Genomic DNA, 27,258 nt, shown 5'->3' on the forward strand with positions numbered 1-27,258 from the left:
TTTATAATGTCCAAATTGTTACCTGAAGATGCAATGCAAAGCCCCACCCTACTTTCCTTTGTTGATAAGGGGGGGAGGGAATTTTAGGTATATTTATATTTAGATTTAGATATTTAGATTTATTAGTCACTATTAATTTTTTTTCTTTTTTTCTCTTTTTCCTTTTGTATTTTTTTTAAAGAAATAGCTGCCAAAGTGGGGTGGGAGTGAGGAAGAGATATTGAAACAAAGATGGTCTAAAACCCAAGTATATCAATGAAAAGGAAGAAGAAATAAATGTTATATCAAGGTCTAAAACTGAATGTCATTAGTTCCTGGGGATCAAGGAAAGCTCTCTGAAGGAGTGGACTTTGGAGGTGGGTTTTAAGAATGAGTAGGAATTGAAGAAGCCTTACAGAAAGGAAGGAGGTCATGCCATGTACATGGACAGCTTGAGCAAAGACATGTTAGAAAGGCACTGAATGTTCCCAATGAACAGAGTCCACACTGGCTAGAAAGTCAATGGTGTGGAAGGTGAAATAAAGATGAAGATGGCAGGTGCCAGGTGCTATCAGAGGTTGGGCTTCCCTTGGAAGGAAGCCATTGGAGGAAGTAACTTTTCCAGATCTCTGTAGAAGACTGTTGATTCCTACAGTGCTAAAATGAATGGTTTAGAGAGTCAAAGAGTAAAGGCACCGGCCTGGACACTTTTACAATGACCTAGGAAAGGAGTGATAAAAATCTGGCAATAGTTCCTAAAAATAATAAACAGTATCTATCTAAAGCCATCAGCCAACATCATCTGCAATGGGGATGAACTAGAAGCATTCCCAATAAGATCAGGAATGAAGCAAGGATGCCCATTATCACCTCTATTATTTAACATTGTACTGGAAACACTAGCAGTGGCAATTAGAGAAGAAAAAGAAATTGAAGGCATTAAAATAGGCAAGGAGGAGACCAAGTTATCACTCTTTGCAGATGACATGATGGTCTACTTAAAGAGTCCTAGAGAATCAACTAAAAAGCTAGTGGAAAAAATTAACAACTTTAGCAAAGTTGCAGGATACAAAATAAACCCACATAAGTCATCAGCATTTCTACATATCTCCAACACAGCGCAGCACCAGGAATTAGAAAGAGAAATTCCATTTAAAATCACCTTAGACAATATAAAATACTTATAATCTATCTGCTGAGACAAACACAGGAACTATATGAACACAACTACAAAACACTTTCCATACAACTAAAACTAGATCTGAGCAATTGGAAAAAACATTAACTGCTCATAGGTAGGATGAGCCAATATAATAAAAAGAACCATCCTACCCAAACTTATCTATTTATTTAGTGCCCATCAAGCTTCCAAAAAACTTTTTTGCTGAATTAGAAAAAACCATAATAAAGTTCATTTGGAAGAACAAAAGATCAAGGATATTCAGGGAAATAATAAAAAAAAAAATGCAACGTAAGGTGGCCTTGCAGTCCAAGATCTCAAACTATACTATACAGCAGTGGTCATCAAAACAATTTGGTACTGGCTAAGAGACAGAAAGGAGGATCAGTGGCATAGACTTGGGGTAAGTGATGTCAGCAAGACAGTCTATGATAAGCCCAAAGATCCCAGTTTTGGGAACCCAAACCCACTATTTGATAAAAACTGCTGGGAAAATTGGAAAACAGTGTGGGGGAGATTAGGCTTAGATCAACACCTCACACCCTACACCAAGATAAATTCAGAATGGGTGAATGACTTGAATATAAAGAAAGAAACTATAAGTAAATTGGGTAAACACAGAATAGTATACATGTCAGACCTTTGGGAAGGGAAAGACTTTAAAAACCAAGCAAGACATAGAAAGAGTCACAAAATGTAAAATAAACAATTTTGACTACATCAAATTAAAAAAGTTTTTGTACAAACAAAACCAATGTAACCAAAATCAGAAGGGAAATAAACTGGGAAACAATCTTCATAACAAAAACCTCTGACAAAGGTTTAATTACTCAAATTTATAAAGAGCTAAATCAATTGTACAAGAAACCAAGCTATTCCCCAATTGACAAATGGGCAAGGGACATGAATAGGCAGTTTTCAGTCAAAGGAATCAAAACCATTAATAAGCACGTGAAAAAGTGCTCTACATCTCTTATAATCAGAGAGATGCAAGTCAAAACAACTCTGAGGTATCACCTCACACCTAGTAGATTGGATAACATGACAGCAAAGGAAAGTAATGAATGCTGGAGGGGATGTGGCAAAGTAGGGACACTAATTCATTGCTGGTGGAATTGTGAACTGATCCAGCCATTCTGGAGGGCAATTTGGAACTATGCCCAAAGGGCCTTAAAAGACTGTCTGCCCTTTGATCCAGCCATAGCACTGCTGGGTTTGTACCCCAAAGAGATAATAAGGAAAAATACATGTACAAAAATATTCATAACTGTGCTCTTTGTGGTGGCAAAAAAAATGGAAAATGAGGGGATGCCCTTCAACTGGGGAATGGCTGAACAAATTGTGGTATATGTTGGTGATAGAATACTATTGTGCTAAAAGGGATAATAAAGTGGAGGAATTCCATGGGGACTGGAACAACCTCCAGGAATTGATGCAGAGTGAGAGGAGCAGAACCAGGAGAACATTGTACACAGAGACTGATACACTGTGGTACAATCAAATGTAATGGACTTCTCCATTAGTGGCAATGCAGTGATCCTGAACAACCCAGAGGGCTATAAGGAGAAAAAACACTGCCCACATCCAGAGGAAAAACTTTAGGAATAAAAACACCAAAGTAAAACAACTGCTAGAATACATGGGTCGAGGGGGATATGACTGGACATATAGACTCTAAATGAACATCCTGGTGCAAATACCAACAACATGGAAATGGGTTCTGATCAAAGACACATGCAATACCCAGTGGAATTGCACATTGGCTATGGGAAGGGTGGGTGGAGGGGAGGGAGGAATAGAAAATGATTTTTTTAACCAAGGAATAATGTTTGAAATTGACCAAATAAAAAAAAAGTCATAAAAAAACATCTGGCAATAGGGGTTGGAAGAGAACGGGGAATATAAATGTGAAAGATGTGGCAAGAGGCAAAATCAATCAATGAGCTCTCCAGAAATGAGAGAGAGAGAAAAAAGGGGCAGAGATAAATGTTTATTGAATTTAATCAGATTAGACTAAACTAAATAACCCATGTGGCAATCTTGGGAGACTAGGTAAACCATATTGCCATAGTGAGAAATAATAGAATCAGACAGATGCGTAGGTTTAGGAGGGGAAAAGATAATGTAGAAAATCCAGAGACAGAGACAGAGATAGACACACACACACACACACACACACACACACACACACACACACACACACACACACACACAGATACATACAGAAATGGAGACAGAGAGACAGATAGAGATGTCCTCTGAGAAGTTGGAGAGATGAAGATATGACCTGGATCTCAGAAAAGAAATCAAGCCCAGAGATAGAGTTGGGAGTCATTTGCTTGGTAAGGGTGAATGAAACATGAAAGTAAATAATGTCAAGATAGGAACTTGTACAAAGAGAGGACAAGAGACCAAGCCATCATCGAAGAGTAACTGGATGAATAGGATTGAGAAGCAGTAAAAGAAACAGAAGGCAGGATAGAAGAAATGGAAGGGAATCAAGGAATTATGAAAAACCTTTCTAAATACAAGGATCATAGTTCATAGATTGAAAGCTGGAGGAAGCTTAGAAGTCATGAAGGCCAACTGCCTTGTTTTATAGAAGAAGGAACTAATGCCTAGAGGAGTAAGGGGCTTGCCCAGGGATGACCTAACTAGAAAGTATAGGACTTCTTGATCCCAAACTCAGTGCCCTATTTATGTTCTCTTGACTTTCAGGAGAGCTATTGTTATTTAGAAGAAAGTGAATCTATTAAGTATGGGATATCATTCAAGAATAAAGATATTCAGGGCAGCTAGGTGGTACAGTGGATAATGAGCCAGGCCTGGAGAATGGAAGTCCTCAGTTCAAATCTGACCTCAGACATTTAATAGCTGTATGATCCTGGACAAACCACTTCTCCCCCTTTGATTCAGTTCCTCATCTGCAAAATGTGCTGGAGAAAGAAATGGCAAACCACTCCACAAAACCACAGCTAAGTGGCTCAGTGGATAGACAACCATGCCTGGAAATGGGAGGTCCTGGGTTCAAATTTGACCTCATATACTACCTAGCTGTGTGAACCAGGGCAAATTATTTAATCCCCATTGCCTAGCCCTTATCACTCTTCTGACTTGGAACTGACACTTAATATTGATTCTAAGATAGAAAGTAAGGGTATAAAAAAAAGAATACAAGATTTGCATTTTTTGTCCTTTTTAAGAACTTGATATCGAAAATAATGTTATTTAAAAGATATACATTTATTGAACTTAATTTTCACATCACTCTGGAGGAAAGTGTGACAGCTGGAGCAGGGGATCTGTTGGGAACAATGTCCATCAGCTGAAAGGCAGAGTCAGGAGCGGAATATTTAGAAGTCCTTGCACTGTGTGTTGAAATCAGCCCATGAGACAAGGCAATCTTCTCTTCTTGCAACTCCCTGCTCAGAAGGCCACTCCACATATCCCCAGTTCACACGGTTCAACGCCACACCAACATTCATAAGACTACTAAATTGTGGTGGTTGTTCAATTGTTTTTGTCACGTCCTGTTCTTTATGACCTCATTGGGGGTTTTCTTGGCATAGATATGGGAATGTTTGTCATTTCCTTTTCCAGCTTATTTTACAAATGAGGAATGGAGGAGCTGCTCCCCTTTTGCTAAATAAAAAAGGGAATATTCCTCATGTGAGTTAAAGCCCAGTCATGAGGTTAGAAAGCATGGAGATCTCTTGGATAGAAGAAATACAAATCAATCAAACAGGCAGTCATCAGGCACTGATTAACTGCCAACTAGGTGCCAGGCACTGTGTCAAGCAGTGTGGGATTCAAAGAAGCAGAAATGGTGCCCACTCTTGAGGAGCTTATGGCCTATTCGAAGAGACAATGCATAAGTAATGTGGTACACACCAGATGGACTAGATAGGAAGTCATCTTAGGCTGACAGGGAAGCTAGCTGAAGATGGAGCTACTTCCTCAGTTCAGTCTGTGAAATGGGAGAATTGAACTAGTTGATCTCTAAGTACTTCAGAAGTATTTAAGTGCAATGAAATGCATCATCATCCCCCTTCCCTGCCCACCCACATTCTCACACCCTGCTCTCTTTATAGACCATAATGGTGTCTCTTCATCCATTTGCCATTTCTTCAGTTTTTACATGAATGACAGAAACATTAAGAGCAAAAGCATGAATGCCTCAAAGGACCGATCTATTCCAGGTTTGAGGTGATCTGGGCATGAGAACGCTACATTTTTATGGGAGTGACAGTGTAGATAGAGTGTTGAACTTGGAATAGGAAGACTTGAGTTTCAATCCTGCCTCTGGCAGTTTGCTAGCTATGTGATCCTGGATGTGTCACCTAACTACCCTTTCTGAGTTTCACTTACCTCATCTATAAAATGAGAAAGTTATACCCTATGGTCTCTAATATCCCTCCCAATCTTAAATCTGTCATCCCTAGACTGGCCAACCATCAATCCTCTCCAGATCTACATGTATTATCCCATGATCAACCGAATACAGCAGTGTCTACTTCTTAAAAGCCTGATTTTCAGAATTCCTGCACAGGATGTTGGCCAGTTAAATGGTGTAGTGAGGTCAGGGGCCTGGGGTCAGGAAGATTCATCTTCCTGAATTCAAATCTGGCCTCAGACACTTACTATCTGTGTGAACCTGGGCAAATCATTTAACCCTGTTTGCCTCAGTTTCCTCATTTGTAAAATAAGCTAGAAAAGGAAATGGCAAGCAAGTGTAATATTTTTGCCAAGAAAACCACAAATGGAGTCACAAAGAGTGAGAAACATCTGAAAAATGACTGAACAACTGCACAGGACATCAATTCAAGCATCTCTACCTTGATGGGGATCTTAAGACTGAGAGGATGAAGTAGCAGAAATTTAAGAAGAAACCCTCCAGATCCTTACTTCATCTGGTTTCTTCTATTCAGTAGTTGTGGTCTGAAGTTCCAAGAGGGAGCATAGCTAAGGAAGAAAGTAAATGAATTGACATGAGAGAGAAAAATGAGCAGGCCATTCATAATAGGGGGCTAATTTCAGTATTAATTACCCCTTTGTAATTACCAAGTGACTACAGGCTTTATTCTAACATGAGCCATGAAGTCTAAAAGCACATTAGAGAGAAGACTAAACACTCAACAGCCACAATTCAAGAGAAAAAGTATTTTCAAAACTTTGATTTCAGCTCAGAGGATAAAAAAAAATAAGAGATGAAGGGGAGGGTGGATATGGTTTCGACTCTTCCCTCCAACCCTTGGAGACTTCCTATTTATTATTAAGCAAACACTACATTTGTGCCTTCAGACTCACATGGCAGCCTTACAACAAGGCTCTTTGAGAGAGGTCAAGGATGTTAATGGCTTGAGGTCAGCTGATCGAATGTGTTTGTTTGGGGAAGGTCTTCTGGGCATGACTTTGGAGTCTAATCTTAACTAAAGTAAAGGAAAAATCCATCTGCCTTTGGCCTGGAGCTCCAGTAGGGAAGGGGTTTGGGGAACAATGAAATACACGCTGCCTGAGGACTCCTGGGCTCCTCCAGGGACAAGGTGACCAGAAGACTGCAAGCATCTCACCCACATAGAGCAATGATGGCTTGGGTCAACTTCTACATGAAGCCTTTCCTGGAAAAGCCTCTCCTCCCAGCCCCCACTAGTAACTTAGACTCCCTGCCTCTGGTTGAGACATTTTTGTTTCTTTCCCATCTCCCCATATAACTTTTGAACTCCAGGAGAGCAGAGACTGGCTTTTATTTGCTTTGGTTTTCTTTTCCTTGTATCCTCAGCACTTAGTACAGGGCCTAGATCTTAATAAATGCTAATTGTCTGACTAAGTCATATGAACTCTTCACTAACTAAACGGGGCAGATGGAGAGAAGTTATGATGGTTCTCATCATCTCTGTCTTCTCCTCAGGCCTCCAAATATTATTAAATATCTATGGTGTGTTAGGCAGAGAAGACCAGTGCCTACCCTACCAAGGTAGTATTTTATGTGGAGAAAGAGCCCTGGGCTTGGAGCAATGAGGTCCAGTTGTGGGTTCAACCTGCAGAACTTATAAGCTGTGTGACTGGGATGAATCCTTTAGTCTCCGTCAGTTTCATCTTTTTTCTCTCATTATCTGTAGCATTTGTCTCAAAGGACTATGGCAGTGCTAGAACAAGATCACTGTTGTAAAGGTCAAGGGGCAATCCAGAGCTTTGAACATGTCAGCTGTATTTACTGGAATTTAATGGGAAGAAAGAAGGAATTAATAGGCCATAATATAGGGAAAAAATGGCATGGATCTTATAGATTTGATATTATGTATCATGTACTATATATTAATAATAAGTGATGTTTATATAGTGCAGTGATTCTCTAGGAAGATAGTCAATGAAAATGCTTTGGGCTGGGAGATGGAGAATACCATTTGAGGAAGTGCCAGGAGGCCCATGTCACTTGATTGGAGGGAGGGGACAGGTTATAAAGTATTTTAAAAGCCAATGCACAGTATTGATTCCAAGATGGAAGGTAAGAGTTAAAAAAAAATGAGGTGATGTGGACTTGAACTGGTGGTGGTCATAGATTGAGTAGAGAGTAAGAGACATGAATTAGAGACATTGTAGATCTTGAATTAACTATGATTTGACATCTGGATGAATGTTGAGTATAGAAGTGGTAGGGAGAATTCTAGAAGGAAGAAATGTCCATAACTAGAATCCACCTCTAAATTAACTATTCAATGAATCTGAACATGCTTGGAATTTCTAGGCTGTCCTTGTATTCTTTTCTCTGATAGAATGTAAGTTCCTTGAGGTCAAGTACTGTCACTTTTGTCATTGTGTCCCCAAACCCTAGCACAGTGCATAGAGTAGATTAATAATATATTACTTGACATCAATTTTCCACTTACTATTTTGTATTTCTATTGTTTTTCCTCTGTGGAATTTTATAAAATATTTTTCAGAAAATTTAGGGTGAGAAGGCTTAATTTTTTAATTATTTATTATTATTTAGGGGGGCCTGAATTCATTTATTCTGAAAAAGAAAAGCAAAAGGAACAGGAGTCAAATCACCCAGGAATTAGAACCCTGTCCCCTCTTCCTTCCTCTGCATTGTGTCACCTATAAATAATTTCCCTGTTCCTCAAATATAATTATTAGAATATTGCTCCATATTAAACTTGAACTAGCCTGCTCAGGGGTGTCTGCCCTCTGTTTCACCACCCCTAGAATATACAAAATGTTACACAGAAACAGTATGTACACTCAAGAGCTACAAAGCTTGCTCCCTTGCCCAATGGACCCGATCCCATTATCCATTGCAAGCCTTGCTCACCCCGATGCCCATTAAAAATGTTGCCTGCTGCCACCCCCAACCCCAAGGACCTAGATGAGATGCTAGCCTTAGATGAAGCAGTACCTTCTTTCTCTACACCCACCAAGCACCCCCAGCTACTCCCTGTACCTCAAAGAGGTTAGCCAAGCCCTACTCCTTCCAAACAAACTGCCTTTATTCAACCACTTGCTCTCCGGTTTTTGAATGAAATGAAAACTCAGGCCTAGGAAGGGATAAACAGCCCTGTGGGGTGGGCATCAAGGGACCCCACACTAACCTGTATACCCTCCCCATGCCAGATGCCAGGAGTGGAAAAGGGGACCATCATTCCCTGGAGCCACCTAACTATTCTAGAGTTGGAGGTAGGGTGGGACAAAAGGTCCTGCTGCCCTTAGCTTTGGGCCCAAGTCCCAAGTTCTTCCTATCATGCCAGCATTAGATCACCGTGATCTTGACTTCATCATTCTCATGAGAGAATAAGGAGAGACCTGATATTGGAAGTGAGCTTTGATTGAGCTTGAAAGGAAGCTAGGATTCTAAGAAGTGGATGAAACGAGAAATAGAGGGCAGCCTGGAGAAATGTAGAGATCAGACTTGGGGGCCACAATTGAGGAAGATCAGGAAGGCCAACTTACAAGAACATGTAGTTTGTAAAGAGGAAAAGTATGGAAAACTAGAGGGGGACCAATTTGGAGACTATTGCAAAAAAAACTAGGTAAGAACAGAGAGGGGCCTGGAGTAAGGTGATTTTTGTGTGAAGGGAGAGAAAAGAAAAGTTTTGAGATATGTGATGGGGTATAGAATTAATAAAACTTAGCATTTATTACTCTTATTTTTCCAGTGCCTTAGAACCTCAATAGACATGACTATGTCACACTTGTTGACTGATTACTTGATTGGTTGTTAATGGATTAAATAAAAGGGAAGAGTTGTTATAAATAAAAATGATTCTAAAGATTTTTTACCAGATTTATAAGCACTTATGAATAAAGAGAGAGAGAAAGAAAGGAAAAGGCTTTTCAGCCTTTCTAACTTTAGATAAAAATCTAGTCCTCCATTGCAGCTGACCTTGGTTTGTCAGAGATGGACCAGTGAGATAAGATCACACAAAGAGAGAGACAGACAGACCAACAGACAGACAGACAGAGAAACAGAGGCAGATACAAAGACTGAGGGACAAAGAGACAGAGAGACAGAGAATCAGAGAGACAGAGATAGAGAGAAGCAGAGACCAGCCCAGGGAGCAAGTTAAAGGCCCTTGTCCAAAGAGAGAGAGAGAGCTCTCAGCCTCTCATACCTGCTGTTCAAACACATTTGCTCCTCTCTCCATGCCCAATGTTGTGCCTGGGACGCAGGCACTCATGCTGGCCATGCCAGGGGACACTGACTGCACCAGGAGACATGTGACTCTGTTACCCTTATTTCCCCCCACTGGGATGTGTGGACTCAAGGTCCCCTAAATATTTTACTTTTCCCAGAATGAAGAATTGAGAATGGCTCTGAGCTTATAAGCCTTAGTAACCAAAAAGATAATGGCTCTAGTGGCAGAAATAGAGAAGTTAGGAAGAGTTGTGAGTTGGGGAAAATGAATGAAAAAGGTGTGAACTTCTGGATCAAATGAGTTTGAGATGCCTCTAGGACATTCAGTGGGAAATATATCATTGGAATGTGGTGATAAAGGATTGGAACAGATAAGAGATGAAGAATGGCCATGTAGTTCTGGTAGTCATCCAATTAGAGGTGAAGATTTAACATATGACAGATAGTGAGATTGTGGAGATAGGGAGTAGAAAGGAATAATATGAGGAGCCAGGCAAATCTTGGGGCAACCTACAGATAAGAAAGAAGGCATGGATGCTGATCCAATAAAGGAAACTGAGAAGATGATATACTAAAATACCATCTAAATCTAAAGTAATAATACTTGTATAAGTATATATGTTTATGGAAAGAGACAAAAAGAGACAAAAAGACATCGATGTCAAGATAGCTAAATAAGTACAGATTTGTGATTTCATTACCATATGGAAAAACTTAATTTGGAAACTTACTTGCTACCAGCTCAACAATTTATAGTATTGGAGATTTGCCAATGGGGAATTGATAAGTTAAATAAGTTACCCAAGGACATACCATCAATATGTGTCCAAGGCTAGACTCAAACACAGTTCTTCTTGATTACAAAGTCAGCTACCTTTCCACTAGGTCCTACTGACTCTTATAACATGGTATGATGTGATATATAGCATAATGTATCAAAACATAGACATGATAGGTAAAGGGGTAAGGGGTATAATGATCCAAAGACACAGCCTTGGTGCCAAAAGACCTGAATTCATAACCCACTTCTGATATATTCTGGCTATGTGCCCCCAAGCTTTCATTTTCCCAAGTTTCTTCATACATTTATCCATCCATCCATCCATATATCTATCCATCTGTTCATTCAAGGAGTATTTGCTGAGTTTTTGAGATTGTGCTCCAGATACACCCACCTCAAAGATGACTAAGAGAGGGCCTCTGACCTAACTAAGCTTCTAGTGAAGTGGTATATGATCAGTGACCTTTAATGGGAAGACTTTGTTCTGTTTTGATTTTTCTAATTGTATATTGTTTTGTTTTGTTTTTTAACTTGTCATTGGCCTCTGAGGACCCACTGGGGAAATGTGGTGGCCAAAGGAGACACTGCTCACTGTGATGTCAATTCAATGTCAGATGCTCATTCCTAGCTCCTTATTTGGTCACGCAAAGCCACTAGGATGGGCAAGTCATTCCTTTCAGGGCCTCCAGGGTGGGAGAGGGCATGAGCAAGTGATAATACATTTTAATTATTACTCTACTAAGCTATAATTACAAAACCAGAAACCACACAGCCCATATCTGGTGTGCGATTGGCACATCAAATTTAAACTAGCTGAACTTTGTTTGAAAATGTCCTATGTCTATGGCCTTTTGGTTGACACTAGTAATGAAAACTCTTCTTCCATTCTTTTTCCTCTCCCACCTCCCTATGCCTTTGGACTATGGAAGGATAGGAATTTGGGATATTCTCAGTTGTAGTTTTTTTTTTAATCTTTTAGACATGCCATGAAGGTGAGACAGGGGAATTTGGATCTGGATAGTCAAACACAATGTTCAAAGAGGGCAAAGAAGCAAGTTATTTCTTTTTATCAAGAGGGAAATGAAGGCTGATAGAGAGAGAGAAGGCAAATGATAGGGAGAGAAAAGAGGAGAAAAAGGAGTAGAGAGAATGGAGAGGAAAGAAGAGGAGATATGGGAGAAGGAGGAGAGAAAGACAAGAGAAAGACAAGGAATTCCATTATACAGAAGCCCCCTGTCCTTCTCCCTAGTAGACATGAAAGAAGTGGTGAAGTCTGGGTTCAGACTGAAATTCTTCCAATCATTTTTTAGAATTTCAACAAGTCAAATATTCTCTTTTCCTTCTTTCTAATTTTTCCTTTAACTATGGAGTTATTTCAGTTTCAGTCAGGCAGATTAAGCTTATTCTCTCTCTTCACAAGCTCACCCACTCTCTAAATAGCTTTCTGTTTTCTTCTTTTGGGGCAGGCTTTTTCACTCAGATCTCCACTTTGGCTGATGTTCAAGAGAATGTCATGGAGTATCTACATGTGTTGAGCCGGCCAAAGGTTATTGACCAGGAGCATGATGTGGTCTGGACTGAAGCATACATCGACAGCACTGTAAGTGTGTGTGGTCATATGTCATCTATAATGATTTTATGAATTGGAGATGGGTCTGAATTATAACCCTTCAAGGAATTGTCATTCTACCTTTGAAGTGCCCACAGGTTCCTTACATCATATTGCACTAAAAAATGTTCCAGGTTTATGTAATGAATTGAACTATTGGATTCCTGTGATTTAGTATATTTGATTGAAAAGTATTTGTCAGTAAGGACCACTAATATTAAAACTGATTTGAGGAATTTTGGGGTTCCTTGATTGGTCTGGTAAGCACCATTAAGAAGGTTCTCTTCCTTTTCTTAGGCTCATTTCCTTTCTTTTCCCTCAATGTTTACACATACTTTCAGCATCATAATTTTCACCTACTAGGACACAAAAGCAACTGCTTCCATTCAGAATGAGACCTAATTAAAATTTGCATTTAGTCTTGATTTAATGTCTTAGAAAGTGACTATTTGTTGGCTAGGTGGTTGAATAGGAACAGGGAATTTACCCAGTTGGCCATCCCTTGAAGAGACAGAGAATAAAAACAGTGTTATTGGCTAAACCTTGGGATGGTGAGTGACTAGATGGAAAGTTCAGAGACCACATCAGCTTTTAAAGAATGGCTTTGTCATCATTCCAATAATAAAACAATGTCAAAGTCTTGTGTATAATGTCAAGGTTATGTTTGTATGTGTGTGTGTATTTTGTAGCTATAAAGTTTCTGAGCCAAGGGATATTTCATTTTATTGATTCTAGAATATACAGACAGAACATTCTCATTTGTTTTTAATTGGGAATAATACCATGTTACTCACTCATTTGTTTTGGACTGAATCTATGATCATTGATGCCAAAGAAAAACAAATATTCACCTTGAGGTGCTCCTGATGATCATATGAAGATTTCCTTTTCTCACCATCATTTCTGCCTGTGAAACTTCATGCAAGTCACATACCTTCTCAGGACCTCAGTTTCCTAATAGGTAAATTAATTGGATCAGATTATATGACCTTTAAAACCCTTTGTTGCTTAAAATCTGTGATACTAAGAAACTGAAATTTATCACTGGATTGCAGTTATTTCAGTTCCCCTTGCTGCCCCAGCAATGGCTTGATTATCTTCACAAAAATATTCCTCCCCATCTAGTGACAAAAAGGGTCCCTCAGAGGAATCAAGAGATTTGGGATCCTGGTGTCATAGTTTGGGTTGCCTGTTTCTGCCACACCTCACCCTTCTGTGACCCTAAGCAGGATATGAGGCCAATGACTTCAGTTCATAAGATGATTTTGGACTGGGGGAAAAAAACAACAACTTTGGTTATAGTCTAGTTTATCCTTCTTGGTTTACAGATGAAGAAATTGAGTCTGAGAGAGGGTAAGTGGAATATTTGAGGTCACAGAAGTTGTGAGTGCAGAACCAGGACTAATCCCAGATTGGTATACTCTAAATTCAGTGTTCTTCTCTATTCATTCACTTTTTAAATAGGTTAAAAAGAAGTGTTTATTAAGGATTTGCCATGTGTCCGACACTTTGTTTAGCACTAGAGATAGAAAGAAAGCATTTATTACATGCTTACTACATGCCAAGCAAGTCAAGATACAAAGATTAAATAACAAAATAGACCCTGCTTCATGTTTCCTCCTATGCCTATTCTTGGACAGGATTAAAGTCCTCCATCCCCTCCAGTGGCCTCCTCTGGGAGCCCCTCACCATTCTGTTCACCATTGCTGGATGCTCTCCTGCTGCCTCTTTTATTTCAGAATCTCTTTGGCATTACTACACCCTTCACAGATATACATCCCAATTTCTAGGGAGCTTAGGTTATCTTCAGTAGTTATTGGATCTAAGAAATGCAGCATGAGGCAGGTTGGTCTTCAGGCAGAAGGTATCTGCCACTGCCTCTTTACTCTGAACTTTTTTAAGATGCAGGACCATATTGATGGGATGAGGGAAGGAAAGTAGATTTAATAAGCAGGAATGCTTAGGAAAGTACTTGCCTTTTTCATAGTAAAAGAATCATTAATCAAGTTGGAAAGCCTTAAACAATTTCAAAAACCATCAAAAGAAATACTTCCTGAAATGGGGAGCTGAGTAAGCGAGGCCTTCCAAATAGAGTCTGTATTGTAAACTCTTTTCCTCAGGGAAAAACAAACAAACAAACAAACAAACACTGGTGAGTATGCATTCTCAGATAATTGTTGCAGTCACTTCCTTTAACTATGACAATGTCTAACCAAATTGTGACTGAATTCATTGGATTGATGTGTTTATAATGGCTTTCTTGGTAATCAGACTCTAGAGCTATTAAACTCCACATTGAATTTTAACTGTCCCAAAAGTGGTAGTCCAGGACTGTGTCCTTGATTTCCCAAGCTTTTGTTTTCATTTGGAAACCCCAAATGGGACTACAGGATCCCAGAGTCTGTTGTTTCTCACACTGTCCCACAGGATGTGAAGAGGGGGATTAGTCCATTTCAACACTAAAGACACTTTTTCCACAAATAGTAAATATAAATCTTTTAAATCCAAGATGTTCATTTGTTGCATAATTTTTTCATCATACGTGTTTCTCTTTGGCTAAAAAAGTCTTCATCTCTCTTCCCTTTTCCCTCAATCCTTATCCTACATCAGGAATCCTTAGCTAGTACATGCAGATCTTTATGTGGTCTGTGGAGAGATTTCCTGAACATGTATAAAAAAAATACATCTTGGTTTCCACTAACCTCTAACTGAACTCAAGTATTTCCTTCAATTATTAATTTTTTTTTACCCTTGCATTATTGAGAAAAGGGGTCAATAGGCTTTATCAGATGGACAAAAGGGTCCTTTACATATACACACACACACACAAACACACACAGTTAAGAGAACTGCCTTAGAGTTATGTCATACTTCCAGGTCTCCTAGAACATAAAAAATAATAATAATAACTATTATTATTTATTGTTATTATTTATATGACACTTGAAGGATCATAAAGTACTTAACATTTTTTATTCATGTGATCCTCATTTAACCCTGTGAAGTAGACACTATATTTATCCTCATTTAATAGCTGAGGAAACCAAGTGTGAGAGAAGTAATTTAACCTAGATTCTTTCAGCAATAATGTGTTTGAGGGAAGATTTGAACTCAGATCTCCTTGACTTCAGGCTCATCACTCTATTAGCGCTATAACCTACCCCAAAACATGTATGGATTTTAATAGTATATTTCCAACCCAACAGTGTTCCATGACTTGAAGTTGATATCAACCAAGTCTTCTGGAAATAGTAACCAACAGAATACCTTCAGGATTGTATGGAGGTCTTTTTGTCTTGCTGTGACAGTGATAGGGACAGTCACACCCAGCTGAATGAATCCAAGGGCTCTCCAGGCTCCTTCTTGTTTAGCATTTTTGTGCAAGACTTGGATGAGAACAAAGAAGGCATGCTTATGTAATGCACAGATTACACAACTCTAAGGCTGGATTCCAAAAGGTCTTGACTGGTCAGATACAGTAAAATGAAGTATTTCACATGGATTCAGATAAACCAGCCTCAAACACAAGATGAGGAGTGCAGGGGGTGGGGGGTGCATCATGGCTAGTCCTACCTCGCTGAGAGTTTTATGAAATGCAGTCACAATGAGTCAACAGCCTATTGCATCCAAGAATACTAATGTAATCCTTTAAAAAAATCCTCATCTCCAATCTTAGAATCCACACTATGAATAAGGAACTAAGGACCAGGCAATTGTTTTTAAGTGCCTTGTCCAGGGTCCCAAATCTAGGAAGTATCTGAGGTCAAATTTGAACCCAGGACCTCCTAGCTATAAGCCTGGCCTTAATTCACTAGGCCAACTAGCTGCTCCAAATACTAATTGTATTGAAGGGTGGAGTTGCCAGGACAATGGAAGTGACAGTCCCAGGGTACTCAGTGTAGCCAGACCAAAGGGAGAATGTGGACAACATTTATGGATATCTCATTAAAGGGAGAATTTTGATGAACCAGAGAGCCTTTGGAAAAGGTTATCCCAGATGATGATGAGCCTCTAGGTCATGGCATATGGGACTATAGGTTGAATGAATGAAGAATTTTAAGCTTGGAGAAAAGAAGACTTGGGAGAGAGATCAGGATAGACATTTTCAAGTAGCTAAAGACATTTCATATACAAGACATTGAATTTGTTTTGTTTTGTTTTTTCCCCAAAGGGCAGTACTAGGAGTAATGAGAAGTTATTGAGGCAAATTAAGGTTTGATGTCAGGAAAAGTTTTCTGACAATCAGAGAAATTTCTAAGTAAATTGAGCTGCCTTGGGCAAGAGTAGATTCCACATAATAACATAAAATTACAGATTTAGAGATGGAAAAGATCTTATAGGTCATTGAGCCCAACACTTTGATTTTATAATTGAGGAAACTGAGGCTGAGTAGTAAAGTGGTTTGTCTCTAGTCACAGAGCTTCTAAGTGTCTGACCTGGATTTGCAATCCAATACTCTGTCCAATATACCACCTTGTGGCCTCTGGAAACTTTCAAGAAATGATCAGATGACCACTTACTGGATCTTTTTTGTTGGGGGGCGGGGTGCAAATTAGGAATTGGGCCCAATGGCTATCGAGCTTCCTCCTAACAATGAATTCTCTTTTCCTGAAAAGATTGATTTCTGAGTTAGTTGTGGCTTCTCTCCCCAAGTATGTTAGTTTTCAAAGACATTCACACACTTTCGGAGCAGCCTTAATTAGCCACATTTAGTTATCCTTCTCCACCAAGATTTGGGCAAGGTCATTTCAATTGGCTTGATTACCTTTTGATGATAATGACCAAATAGGATCTTAAATAACTTTCATTTGTACAGGATGCAATAATTAAATTGACATTTATGAAGCCTGTACTACTTTATATTAGTCTTCCCCATGGTTTGGAGGTGACCTGGCTGCCTGGAGTTGAGATGTATGAACTCTGTTTTCTCCCATCAGCTTAGAAGAAGTTTGACAACAGGATAAATGCTGGACCGTGTGTCTACTATTTGAGTGGCAGACTAGCTAGAAGCCTGGGTGCAGGGTGATAAAACTTTCAGCCTCAGGAAATCCTGAAGCTCACCCCCTCTTGTGTAGAGACTGTGATCTGTACTTGTGAATAGGAAGTTCATAATGAAGAATTCACAGATCCTTGAAGTATTGAAATTGTACCAGGCGTATAGCATGGAATCCACCCTCTGCTTGCTCAGTGGGTCTACACATTTCTAATTGCATGAACCATAGTAGAAAGGCAGTATATCCACTGAGCAGAAAATCAAGTCTTCAAAGAAGCCCTGAGGAGACCTCACGGACTGAAAGGGTATTTGGGATGAAAAGACCATTGTATGAACCATCAGTGGTGGGGTTTACTTTGGGAATCTTAAATAAAATAAATTACATGTATACATTTAGTTAGTTTATATCTGTAGAAAGCAAACAAATTGATAGATCAATTAGACAGACAGACAGACAGACAGATAGATAGATAGATAGATAGATAGATAGTTGGATGGATAGAAATAGATAGATGGATAGATATAGATAGATACATAGATACATAGATGGTTAGATGGATGAATAGATAGATAGATAGATAGATAGATAGATAGATAGATAGATAGATAGATAGTTGGATGGATAGAAATAGATAGATGGATAGATATAGATAGATACATAGATACATAGATGGTTAGATGGATGAATAGATAGATAGATAGATAGATAGATAGATAGATAGATAGATAGATAGACAGATGATAGATAAAATAGTGATACATGCTAGAGAAAAATGATATCTAGATAAAAGATACATCAAAGAAGATGGAGTTAGAAATAGAAGCATGAGAGATAGATGATTGACATTTGGAAAAGTGATACAGATAGGTGAAAGATACAAAATAGATATTTTGAAATTTTCCATATGCATAGGTGCATTTATAATATATACATAAATGAACATACATACAAATTCATGGAAAGAAAATATGTTTAGAAAAACATATGACACCTAAATTGTCCAGTGTATTCAGTATTATATAATATATATAATATATATATACATATATATACATATATATATATATCCTGAAGAGGTATAGGACTAACAACTTCAGCAATAAGATAGTTTTCCTGAAGAAGTGCCATAATATTCTAGTTCTGCCCTCTGGAGTCAAGTAAAATGAGTCTAGCTAGGTAGACATAGGTTCAAGATGAGATGGCCAGCTAGTCAGATAGCTAGCTAGCTAGATCATGGACACCTCTGTGAAAAGCCTTTAAAATACATAAATGCTCCTATCATTCTTCTCTTTCCCTTATATATCTGCCAAGTATTTTCTGTCTTAACCCATCCCCCATGCCCCACCAGTTCCATCAACAGATGCCTTTCTTAAAATATGGTTCTTAGAACTTATTTCAGTCTTACAGATATGATCTGCTGAGGACAAGAAAAGGATGAAAAAACAAAACAAAACAAAACAAAAACAGAAACAGAACCACCATCTATTTATTCCTGCATCTTGGTACTCTCAATGAAGCCCAAAATCTACTAGTATGTTTTTAACCTTCATACCCTACTAAAAATTCCTATTGAGCTTTTGGCCACCAGAATTCCCAGATATTTTTCAGAGGAATAGTTGTCTAACCACACCTTCGGCATCTCATACCTGTGAAGTGGAATTTTTGAAGCCAATGTTATGATTTTACATTGATCTCTATTAAATTTCATCCTAATATGGAATTCCCCCATCCATGAGGCCACAGATCAGTCCAAACATCCGTGAACAATGATACAATCAGGGAAATATCTGTTTAGGTGGGACAAGGACTTATTACATAATTCACTAGCAAGTTTTTCATGAAATCAAGTCTCAATTTGTCTCTTTGATACTTCTCCTGCCTCTTCATTCTTCCATGTAGGGTCATGCAGAAGAATCACAATCATATGACAGTTTCAAATCCTTGAAGACAGCCATCATGTTTTCCAACTTTTATTATATTTGAGTTAATTCATATGTTTCTAAAGTATGATGGCAAACTCTTAGAAGTCAGAATTTATAATAATAAAAAGAATGGAATTTCAGTTTTAATCTTTTTCCAAATATAAATGAATATTTGGTCAACCAGACTGACTTTAGTTGGGTCTTGGGAATGGGGTTCCATTCTTAGTTCCAAGGCTGACTCCCCACTACTATTACTGACACTCCTTTCCTCCAATGACTTTATTAAGAATCCATCCACTTCCCTGGTGAAGTCAAAAGAAATAAATTATTGTTAAATGCATTAATTATGTGAAATCTAATAAGAGATCATATATCAATTGACAAAAAACAGTCAGCGTTTGACATGAAATCCATAAACTTCTCTGCTGAATGAGTAGCAGCCTGCTTCAGAGGATATATTTCTCCCTAGGAACCAGAATGCCATATTTTCAAGACCTGCCTCAACATATGCCACCTGCTAACCATAGGCAAGTCACTTAACCTCTTAAAACTTCCTAAAACTACCATAGGTAGCATCATAACTACTAATGGCCAGTGCCTTGGAATAAGGAGTGCAATGGATAAGATCTGGAATTAGGAAGATTAGAATTCAAATACAGTCTTGGTCACTTCTTAACAATATGATCCTAGGCTAGTCACATAAATCTTCTTCCTTAGTTTCCTTTTTTTAACCAACTTGTCTTTCATCTTAGAATCAATACTGTTTATTAGTTCCAAATAGTGGTAAGGACTAGGCAATGAGGTTAAATGATTGCTCAGGGTCACACAGCTAGGAAGTGGCTGAGATCATATTTGAGCCCAAGACCTCCCATCGCTGGGGCTAGATCTTAGTCCACTGAGCCACCTAGCTGCATGCCCTACTCAGTGGGGTCACAAAGAGTTGGAAATGACTGAAATGACTGAACAACAACAGTACTAAATAAATATTGATTGATTGATTGAATGAATGACTCTCTACTATATTATCTGCTACCTCCATGGATCAGGGACCCAAAGCGAAAGGTAGCATCAAGACCCTTCATCTGCCCAGACAGCCATAGGCTCTAGGAAAAGAAGGAATATTTGAGCCCCAATGAGAATATGGCCATTTATAAGAATAATTCATTCTTAATCCTCTCCACCCTGCTCCTCTGCTAGCAATGGGCCATTTGTGGGAACTTTGAAGCCAGTATGGTTCATCCACAGATTAATCCTACAGTCCTGGCCTCACTCTCCATCTTCCCCCCCCACACACACACAAATACTCCAGAAATTTGACAAAATTACCTCCTTTGCCCATTCGAAAGCCATAACCAGGCCATTAGGAGAAGTCTCTGCAAAGTTTTTAGCCAGGCTTTATTACCAATCAACCTTCATTACTGGCTGGGGGGTTGGGAGTAAGGTGGCTTTCAGGAAGTAAAAAGAACACGGCAATAATGAGTGCCAAAGTATGGTACTCCCCCCAGACACAAGCAATTCCTGTCAAAGACATTGGAAACATCCAAGGGAAAAGCCATGTGTGCATAAGGAGAAACAGTCAGGGTCCTGCTGGGGCTACAGAACATGGCACACCATCTGTACTCGATGGCACCGAGGAAACTGATTATGTTTGGACCTCTCTTTTGGAGCAGATGGGTTCATTAAATTTAATAGCCTCCAGGGCCTTCAGAAACAGTGTGAAAACATGTGGACCATGCTGAGACACTTCACTTCTCACCCTGCACTCATTAGGGCTCTGGCAAGACTGCAGGACTTGACTTCCACCCAATCATGTGACTTTGATGATGACTGGTCTTCTTAAAGTAGGACTTTAGAAGAGGGAATAGGATGGGTACTTGGCATGATGAGTGACTCCTTGTCAAGAACATCTTCTTCTCTGTTTCCAAATCACTATATATCAGTGATTTTTGTGTGAGGTCATGCAGCTGTTGGTAAATACAACTCTAGCACAGACTATCAGAATCACTACAAAAGTGATGGTTCAATTTTCCCCAAAGGGAGACCAAATACCCACTTAAAGCACCATAGACCAGGCAGCTGGGTGGCTCTGTGGGTTGAGAGTCAGGCCTAGAGAGGTCCTAGGTTCAAATCTGACCTCAGACAGTTCCCAACTGTGTGACCCTGGGCATGTCACTTAATCCCCATTGCCTAGCCCTGATCACTCTTCTGTCTGGGAGTCAATACACAATATTGACTCCAAGATGGAAGAGATAAGGGCTAAAAGAAAAAAAAAGCATCATAGACCAAGAGCTGGAAAGAACATCAAAGGCATCAAGTCTTTCACTTGAATCCACTTTACTCCATCACTCCTTCACTTTACAAATTGGGAAACAGAGCAGAGAAGAGGAGTTGGCCACAGTCATATGGCATATAAATAGCAGAGTAGCATTGGAATTAAAATTCTTGACTCAAAATTCTGTACTCTTTTCTTTGGGCCATGTTTTCTCTCAAAATTCAATTCATAAACTACTTTTGAAGTGCTTTCTATGTACCACACACTGAGCAGAGTCAAGTCCCTGCTCTCAAGTAGTGTACATTCTTCTGAATGATAGAATATGCAGAGAAATACATACCAATCTGAGAAGGGAAGAGTACAGGGGTAGAGGAAAGGTTACACAGAGAAGGTGGCATCTGAGGAAGGTCTTGAAGTAAAATCAAGATCCTGAGAGGCAGAGAAGTACATTCTAGGCATGGATCAAACATGATGTAAGTATTGAAGGTTGGAGACTGGATATTAAGCTTTGTGAAAGTCCTGTAATCCAGTGTTAATGAAGGGAATAAATGGTTCAATATGAAAGTAGGCTATAAATTTGGGTGGAAGCTAGATCATGGAAAGCCTTAAATGTCAGAATGAGGAAAATTCTATGAAGCATCTTTTGTAGGATAAATTTTAGAGATGAAAAAATGGAAAAAGTCAAATCAGTTAGGAAGATCTTGCATTAGTATAGGTGAGAAGTAATGAAAGTTGGGAATCGGATGGTAACTACCATGTCAAGGTTGAAAATGGGTGGGTGTGTTTGGAGATGGTATCAAGAAGGAGAAGTGGACTCAATGAGACATCATTTGATTGACGTTGGTGGGCCATAGAAAATGAAAGATCAAGGGTGAATTACAAGTTAGGAACTTACTTGGGTACCTCAGGGGATGGTGCTGTCCTAAAAAAAAAAGTGAAGAGAAGGGGTGGGGCTAGCAAGTAAGATACTGACTTCAATCTTAAATGGCTTAAACAGTTGTAATTTGAGATGACTATGTCTGAATATGTGTCTTTGAGCACATTCTAAACCAGAATATGAAATGACTTTTAAAAAATGATCTGCCATTTCTTGGAACATGCACCCGTTCCCTCCTCTCTTCCCATAGCTAATCAAGAGAAATGTGTATCCTTATCCATGATATGGTCCTTGTCTAGGATCCATAGTATATTGCAGAAATGTCTACTACATTTTTATATGTGCTACCTCTGGCTGACATGTTGCTCTTTGCCAAATATTATCCTGTCCAACATGGAGCATCCATGGGGATTGTGTGCCCATGTGTGTTATAGCCATCCAGTAAATGGCATGCCTACAAAAGTCAACACCAGAAACTGCTTAGGGGTAGGGAGGTTGAGACAGGGATGGAAATCCATCAGATTAAAAATCCTTCAGAATCAGAAGTAGAGATGCAAAACAGAGGTCAGAAGTGCTAAAGTACAGCCAGCCATGTCTGTTGGAGAAATCTCATGCAAAGAGATGAGTAGGGAATGAATGCTTCATTGGGGGCTGGGATGGAGTAGTTAAGATGGGCCTGAGAAGAATAAAAAGAATGAAATATGTTTGGAAACTCCAAGGAAACCATTCAATTGAGGGAGTTCAGTGTCATTCAAGGGATGACATATTCAACATATTCCTTATAAGTGGTATCATATATATGTATATATACATATATATATATATATATATATATATATATATATATATAGTTTAACAAGTCACAAACCATCCCATACATACTCTAATCTAACTTCATCCAGTTCACCTGAGCCATATTTACCCAGAATCCAGCTAAAGGAACCCTACCTTATTTTCTCTCCACAAATTAAGGAAAGCATTTTTCCGTGATCATGTAATATCACTTAAGCTACTCTTTTCCTGGGTCTCTGCAGATCAGGGAAGGGACTCACCTTCAAGCACATGGTGGATACCTAAGAATAAAGTACATTTTGAAGAACCTCTGCTTTGTCATAGAGCTATTCTAAGAATTAAAATTTTGCAGATCTACATCAAAGACCAAATCTAGGCCACTTAAGTCGATAGTATAGAATGGTGGAAAGTGGTCTTTATTGTATAGGATACTTGAGTGTTTGACCTCTTTCAGAACAAATTAGACATGTTCCTCTGATTTCCAAAATGAATTTAAATAACACCAACTATCAGTTTATGATTTGCTAATCCATCTGGAGATGATTTTTTCTGGATTAATGTTCACAGTATTTTATTCATTTTGTATTAATAAAGACCAATGGTATAGAATACTGCTAAAATAATGATAGAGGAAGATTAGTAGCCCTTTAACTCAACCCATCCATGGACAAGGATCTCCACTACATCATTTTCAGTGTATGACCATCCAGCCCTGGTTAGATGACCTCAGAGCAGAGGGTAAGGTCCATTTCACTTTTGAACTTCACTCCTTTTTATGAAGTTCTTCCTTTTATGAAGCCTAAACATATTTCCTTGCCATTTTTACCCAATGTTCCTAGTTTTCTTCTTTAGGTCCAAGAAGAAAAGGACCAAACGCTATTGTATATAACAACTCTAAAAATACTCTAACATCTGTTAAGGCATTCAAGATCTGCTCTGTTCACAACAGACAATATAAGATGGGATGATGCAGGTAAAGGACTTTGTTAACCTTAGAACATAGAAATCGCATCTGTTCTTAGCAACGGCAGCATAAAAGTTACTGTTAAACATTCACTAATCCTCTAATAGATCTTCATATAGCAGAATCAGTCCCCTTTCTGATCACCAGCCTATGTGTATTCTCCTTCATCTCTTCAGTTTGTCCATGGATTTTCCAAGATGTGGGACTCAAAATTAGACCCAACAACCCATACTGTGGTGAGATCGTCACCTCCCTTATTCTGGGCATTAAGCCATTCTTCAACTAACCCATTATCACATTAAGTTTTATTGTTCAGCCTCATACCATTGGTTTATATTGATCTTAAAGTCTACTAAGGACCTTTGATTTTTTTCATAGAAACAAAGTAGATATTTATTAAATGTTTTGCTAAAAATTGAGGTAAAATACATTCATAAGATTTCTCTGATCAACATTAAATGGTATTCAGTTGTTTTAGTAATGTCTGACTCCTTGTGACTGCATTTGGGATTTTCTTGGCAAAGATATTGAGGTTGTTTACCATTTTCTTCTTCAGGTCATTTTCCAGAAGAGGAAACTGAGACAAATAGGGTTAAGTGACTCATCCTGGATCACACAATTGTCTGAGGCCAGATTTGAACTCAGGAAGATGAGTCTTTTAGGCTCCAGGACCCACATTCTACACACTGCATCATTTAGCTGCCTGATAAAATTAAACGACTAACCCTGTCAGAAAAGAAAATAACATTGCTATGAGAGACAAAGATTGAAAATGTGATTTTGTTGGTATATGGAACTCCTAGATGAGGAAACTCCCTTTAACAATGCCATTTCTCACTTTCTCTTAATAATCTTAATGACCCAGTGTTCTGAGAGATCTGTGCAGGTTCACACAGCCAGGATGTGTCCAAAGGGAGACTCAAACCCATGACTTCTTGGTTTTGAAGCCACCTCCCCAGTCTGCCATATTTCCTTGCCTCTTTGTAGAACATTGTATTATGTGTCATCTTTGCTTCCTTTTCAAGCTGTTGACCACTATCCATTTAACCATCTGCCCTCGTATTTTGACAGAAACTGGCATCAAGGCCACTGGTCTATGCTGTACTTTTCCACTGTTTGAAACCTGTGGCCTTTGTTCTTCTCCAATCCTCCAGAAGCTTTCCTTTTCATGGTCGACTTTCGAATATCTCCAAATATACCTCAGCAATTAAAGCCTTCGCTTCTCTCAGTGCCTAAAAATGTAGTTCATCTGGGCCACATTACTTTACTACTTCAAGGGCAGCTGGGCCCTCTTGCTGTCTCCTTATTTGTCTTGGTTATTGATCCCCCCCCCCCTAGCTATTTTCTTTCTCTCCAGTCCAGCCCAAAGATCACTAAGAATTCACAACTTAGACTTGCCAGTAAGGCTCTGTGGGTAAATTATCGAGAATCATTCAGAGTTGATCTTTTCCTCTTTTCCCTTCAAATTTCTACCAAAAGATCCTTTCTTTATGTCTTTCAACACCTGCTTGCTGGAGATATGGCAATTTGGGGCATTTCCCAGGCCTTGCCTGCTAGCGATCTGTACTCTCATTAGATGCACAGACAAAGCCTGATGCTCAGTGCCAGAATTGTCTATTGTCATCTTAACAAAGAAATGGAAATCACAGGCAGCCGTTGACTCAACAGAGAGGAAACGTGTTTCAAAATTGATTCCCATTCTATCTCATCAGAATTCTTGACAAAGAACTCGCTGCCCCCTCCTTTTTATAAGTTCATGGAAACAGCTAGTAAATACTGTTGTGGTTGATTTCTTCTTTAAAATGGTCCAATTGAAGCCTGAAACTGAGGCGTAGGAGGGAAGCTTCGTAGGTGACATCCCTTTCTCAGAGATCATTTTCAGGCAGCATCGACTTTAACAAAAAGGATCCTTGATGATGATAATTAGGAAGTGGGCGAATTCTGGGATATCAATTAGCTCATAATTTGACCTCACATGTTCCCACATGGCAAAATCCCATTCGTCCTGGCCACTGTTTCCCAGGCTTTCTACAGTGACTTAAATACTCCCAACCGACCTCTACGACTCGCTGCTCGTACTAGCATGGGATTTTTAGCAATGTCAATATTTCTTAGTCTACAGTAGAATCCTACAATTTCTTTGGTTTTTCTAGAACCCTCATCTTCCATCTTAGAATCAATACTGTGTATTGGCTCCAAGGCAGAAGAGTGGTCAGGGCTAGGCTATGGGAGTCAAGTGACTTGCCCAGGGTCACACAGCTGGGAAGTGTCTGAGGCCAGATTTGAACCCAGGACTTCCCATCTCTAGGCCTGACTCTCAATCCACTGAGCCACCCACTGCCCCCTACAAACAATTTCTGAAGCATCTACTATATAAATGGAGATTTTGAACATTAGACTTCATTCCCCAGAAGCCTTTGGAATTTCCCAGAATTCCCTATAATCTCTCCTGCATCTCCACTTTGGTGAGATCATGTTATTGATATTTAACTGGCAGTAATGCCTCCCAGGCTCTCTCTCTTCTTGCATGATGTAGCATCAGCAGTGATGGTGAGAAGGTGGGAAAAATTTGAAAATGGCTAACCAGCCATGGGCACGTGGTTTTTATTTCATATCCTCTTTATTCCTTGATTTCTAAAGATCCTTAATAAACCTTATAAAATATAATATATTTATTATTGAGATTTAATTTTAACTTTAACACTACTCAAAGTTGAAATAAAAATGAGTCCCACCCTCGAGAAACTTATATTCAACTGACTAGATACAACCTGTAAATTTTTAAGTATACAAAAGATAATGTGGGGAGACAGAAGCAAATGCAAAGAGCTAAGGAAATCAGAGAAGGCTTCTTGTAGGCAGTGGCAAATTCGCAATAACTTATGACCTGCTAAAAGCGGAGTGGATGATTTTTTCACCAGGTGCCCCAGCCAAGATGGCCCATCTAATGCTTTCATCAAGAGTGGCTCACGGCAAGCATGCACAAGTTTTTCAGCATCCTGCTGCCCCGCTTTTGTACAATAGAATTCATCCAAGCTGCACAGAAGTAATCTACTCCCAGCACCTTTTCCTACTTGATATGAACCCACTTTAAAAAGCATTGCCTTTTATGAGGCATCATTGGCGTCTGGTCCCTTCAATGTATATGGCTGCCTGTAGGTTCTAAACAGATCTGGAGAATGAGTAGGACTAGACTAAGAATTCCCAGAATAGAAAATCTCCTTCATCTTGGATCTGGACCCCATTTCATACTTTT

At 39.1% G+C, this 27,258-nt stretch overlaps 1 protein-coding gene across 1 annotated transcript in view; it reads left to right on the forward strand.

Annotated features, from left to right (window-relative positions):
* Positions 1-27,258, forward strand: part of CACNA2D3 (calcium voltage-gated channel auxiliary subunit alpha2delta 3) — a 1,058,263-nt gene that overhangs the window by 696,824 nt on the left and 334,181 nt on the right. Inside the window, 1 exon segment of the mRNA XM_016424623.2 lies at positions 12,039-12,172. Within this exon segment, the coding sequence (XP_016280109.2) occupies positions 12,039-12,172 (134 nt within the window).

The sequence above is a fragment of the Monodelphis domestica genome, chromosome 7 (assembly GCF_027887165.1).
Source record: "Monodelphis domestica isolate mMonDom1 chromosome 7, mMonDom1.pri, whole genome shotgun sequence".
Lineage (NCBI taxonomy): Eukaryota > Metazoa > Chordata > Mammalia > Didelphimorphia > Didelphidae > Monodelphis > Monodelphis domestica.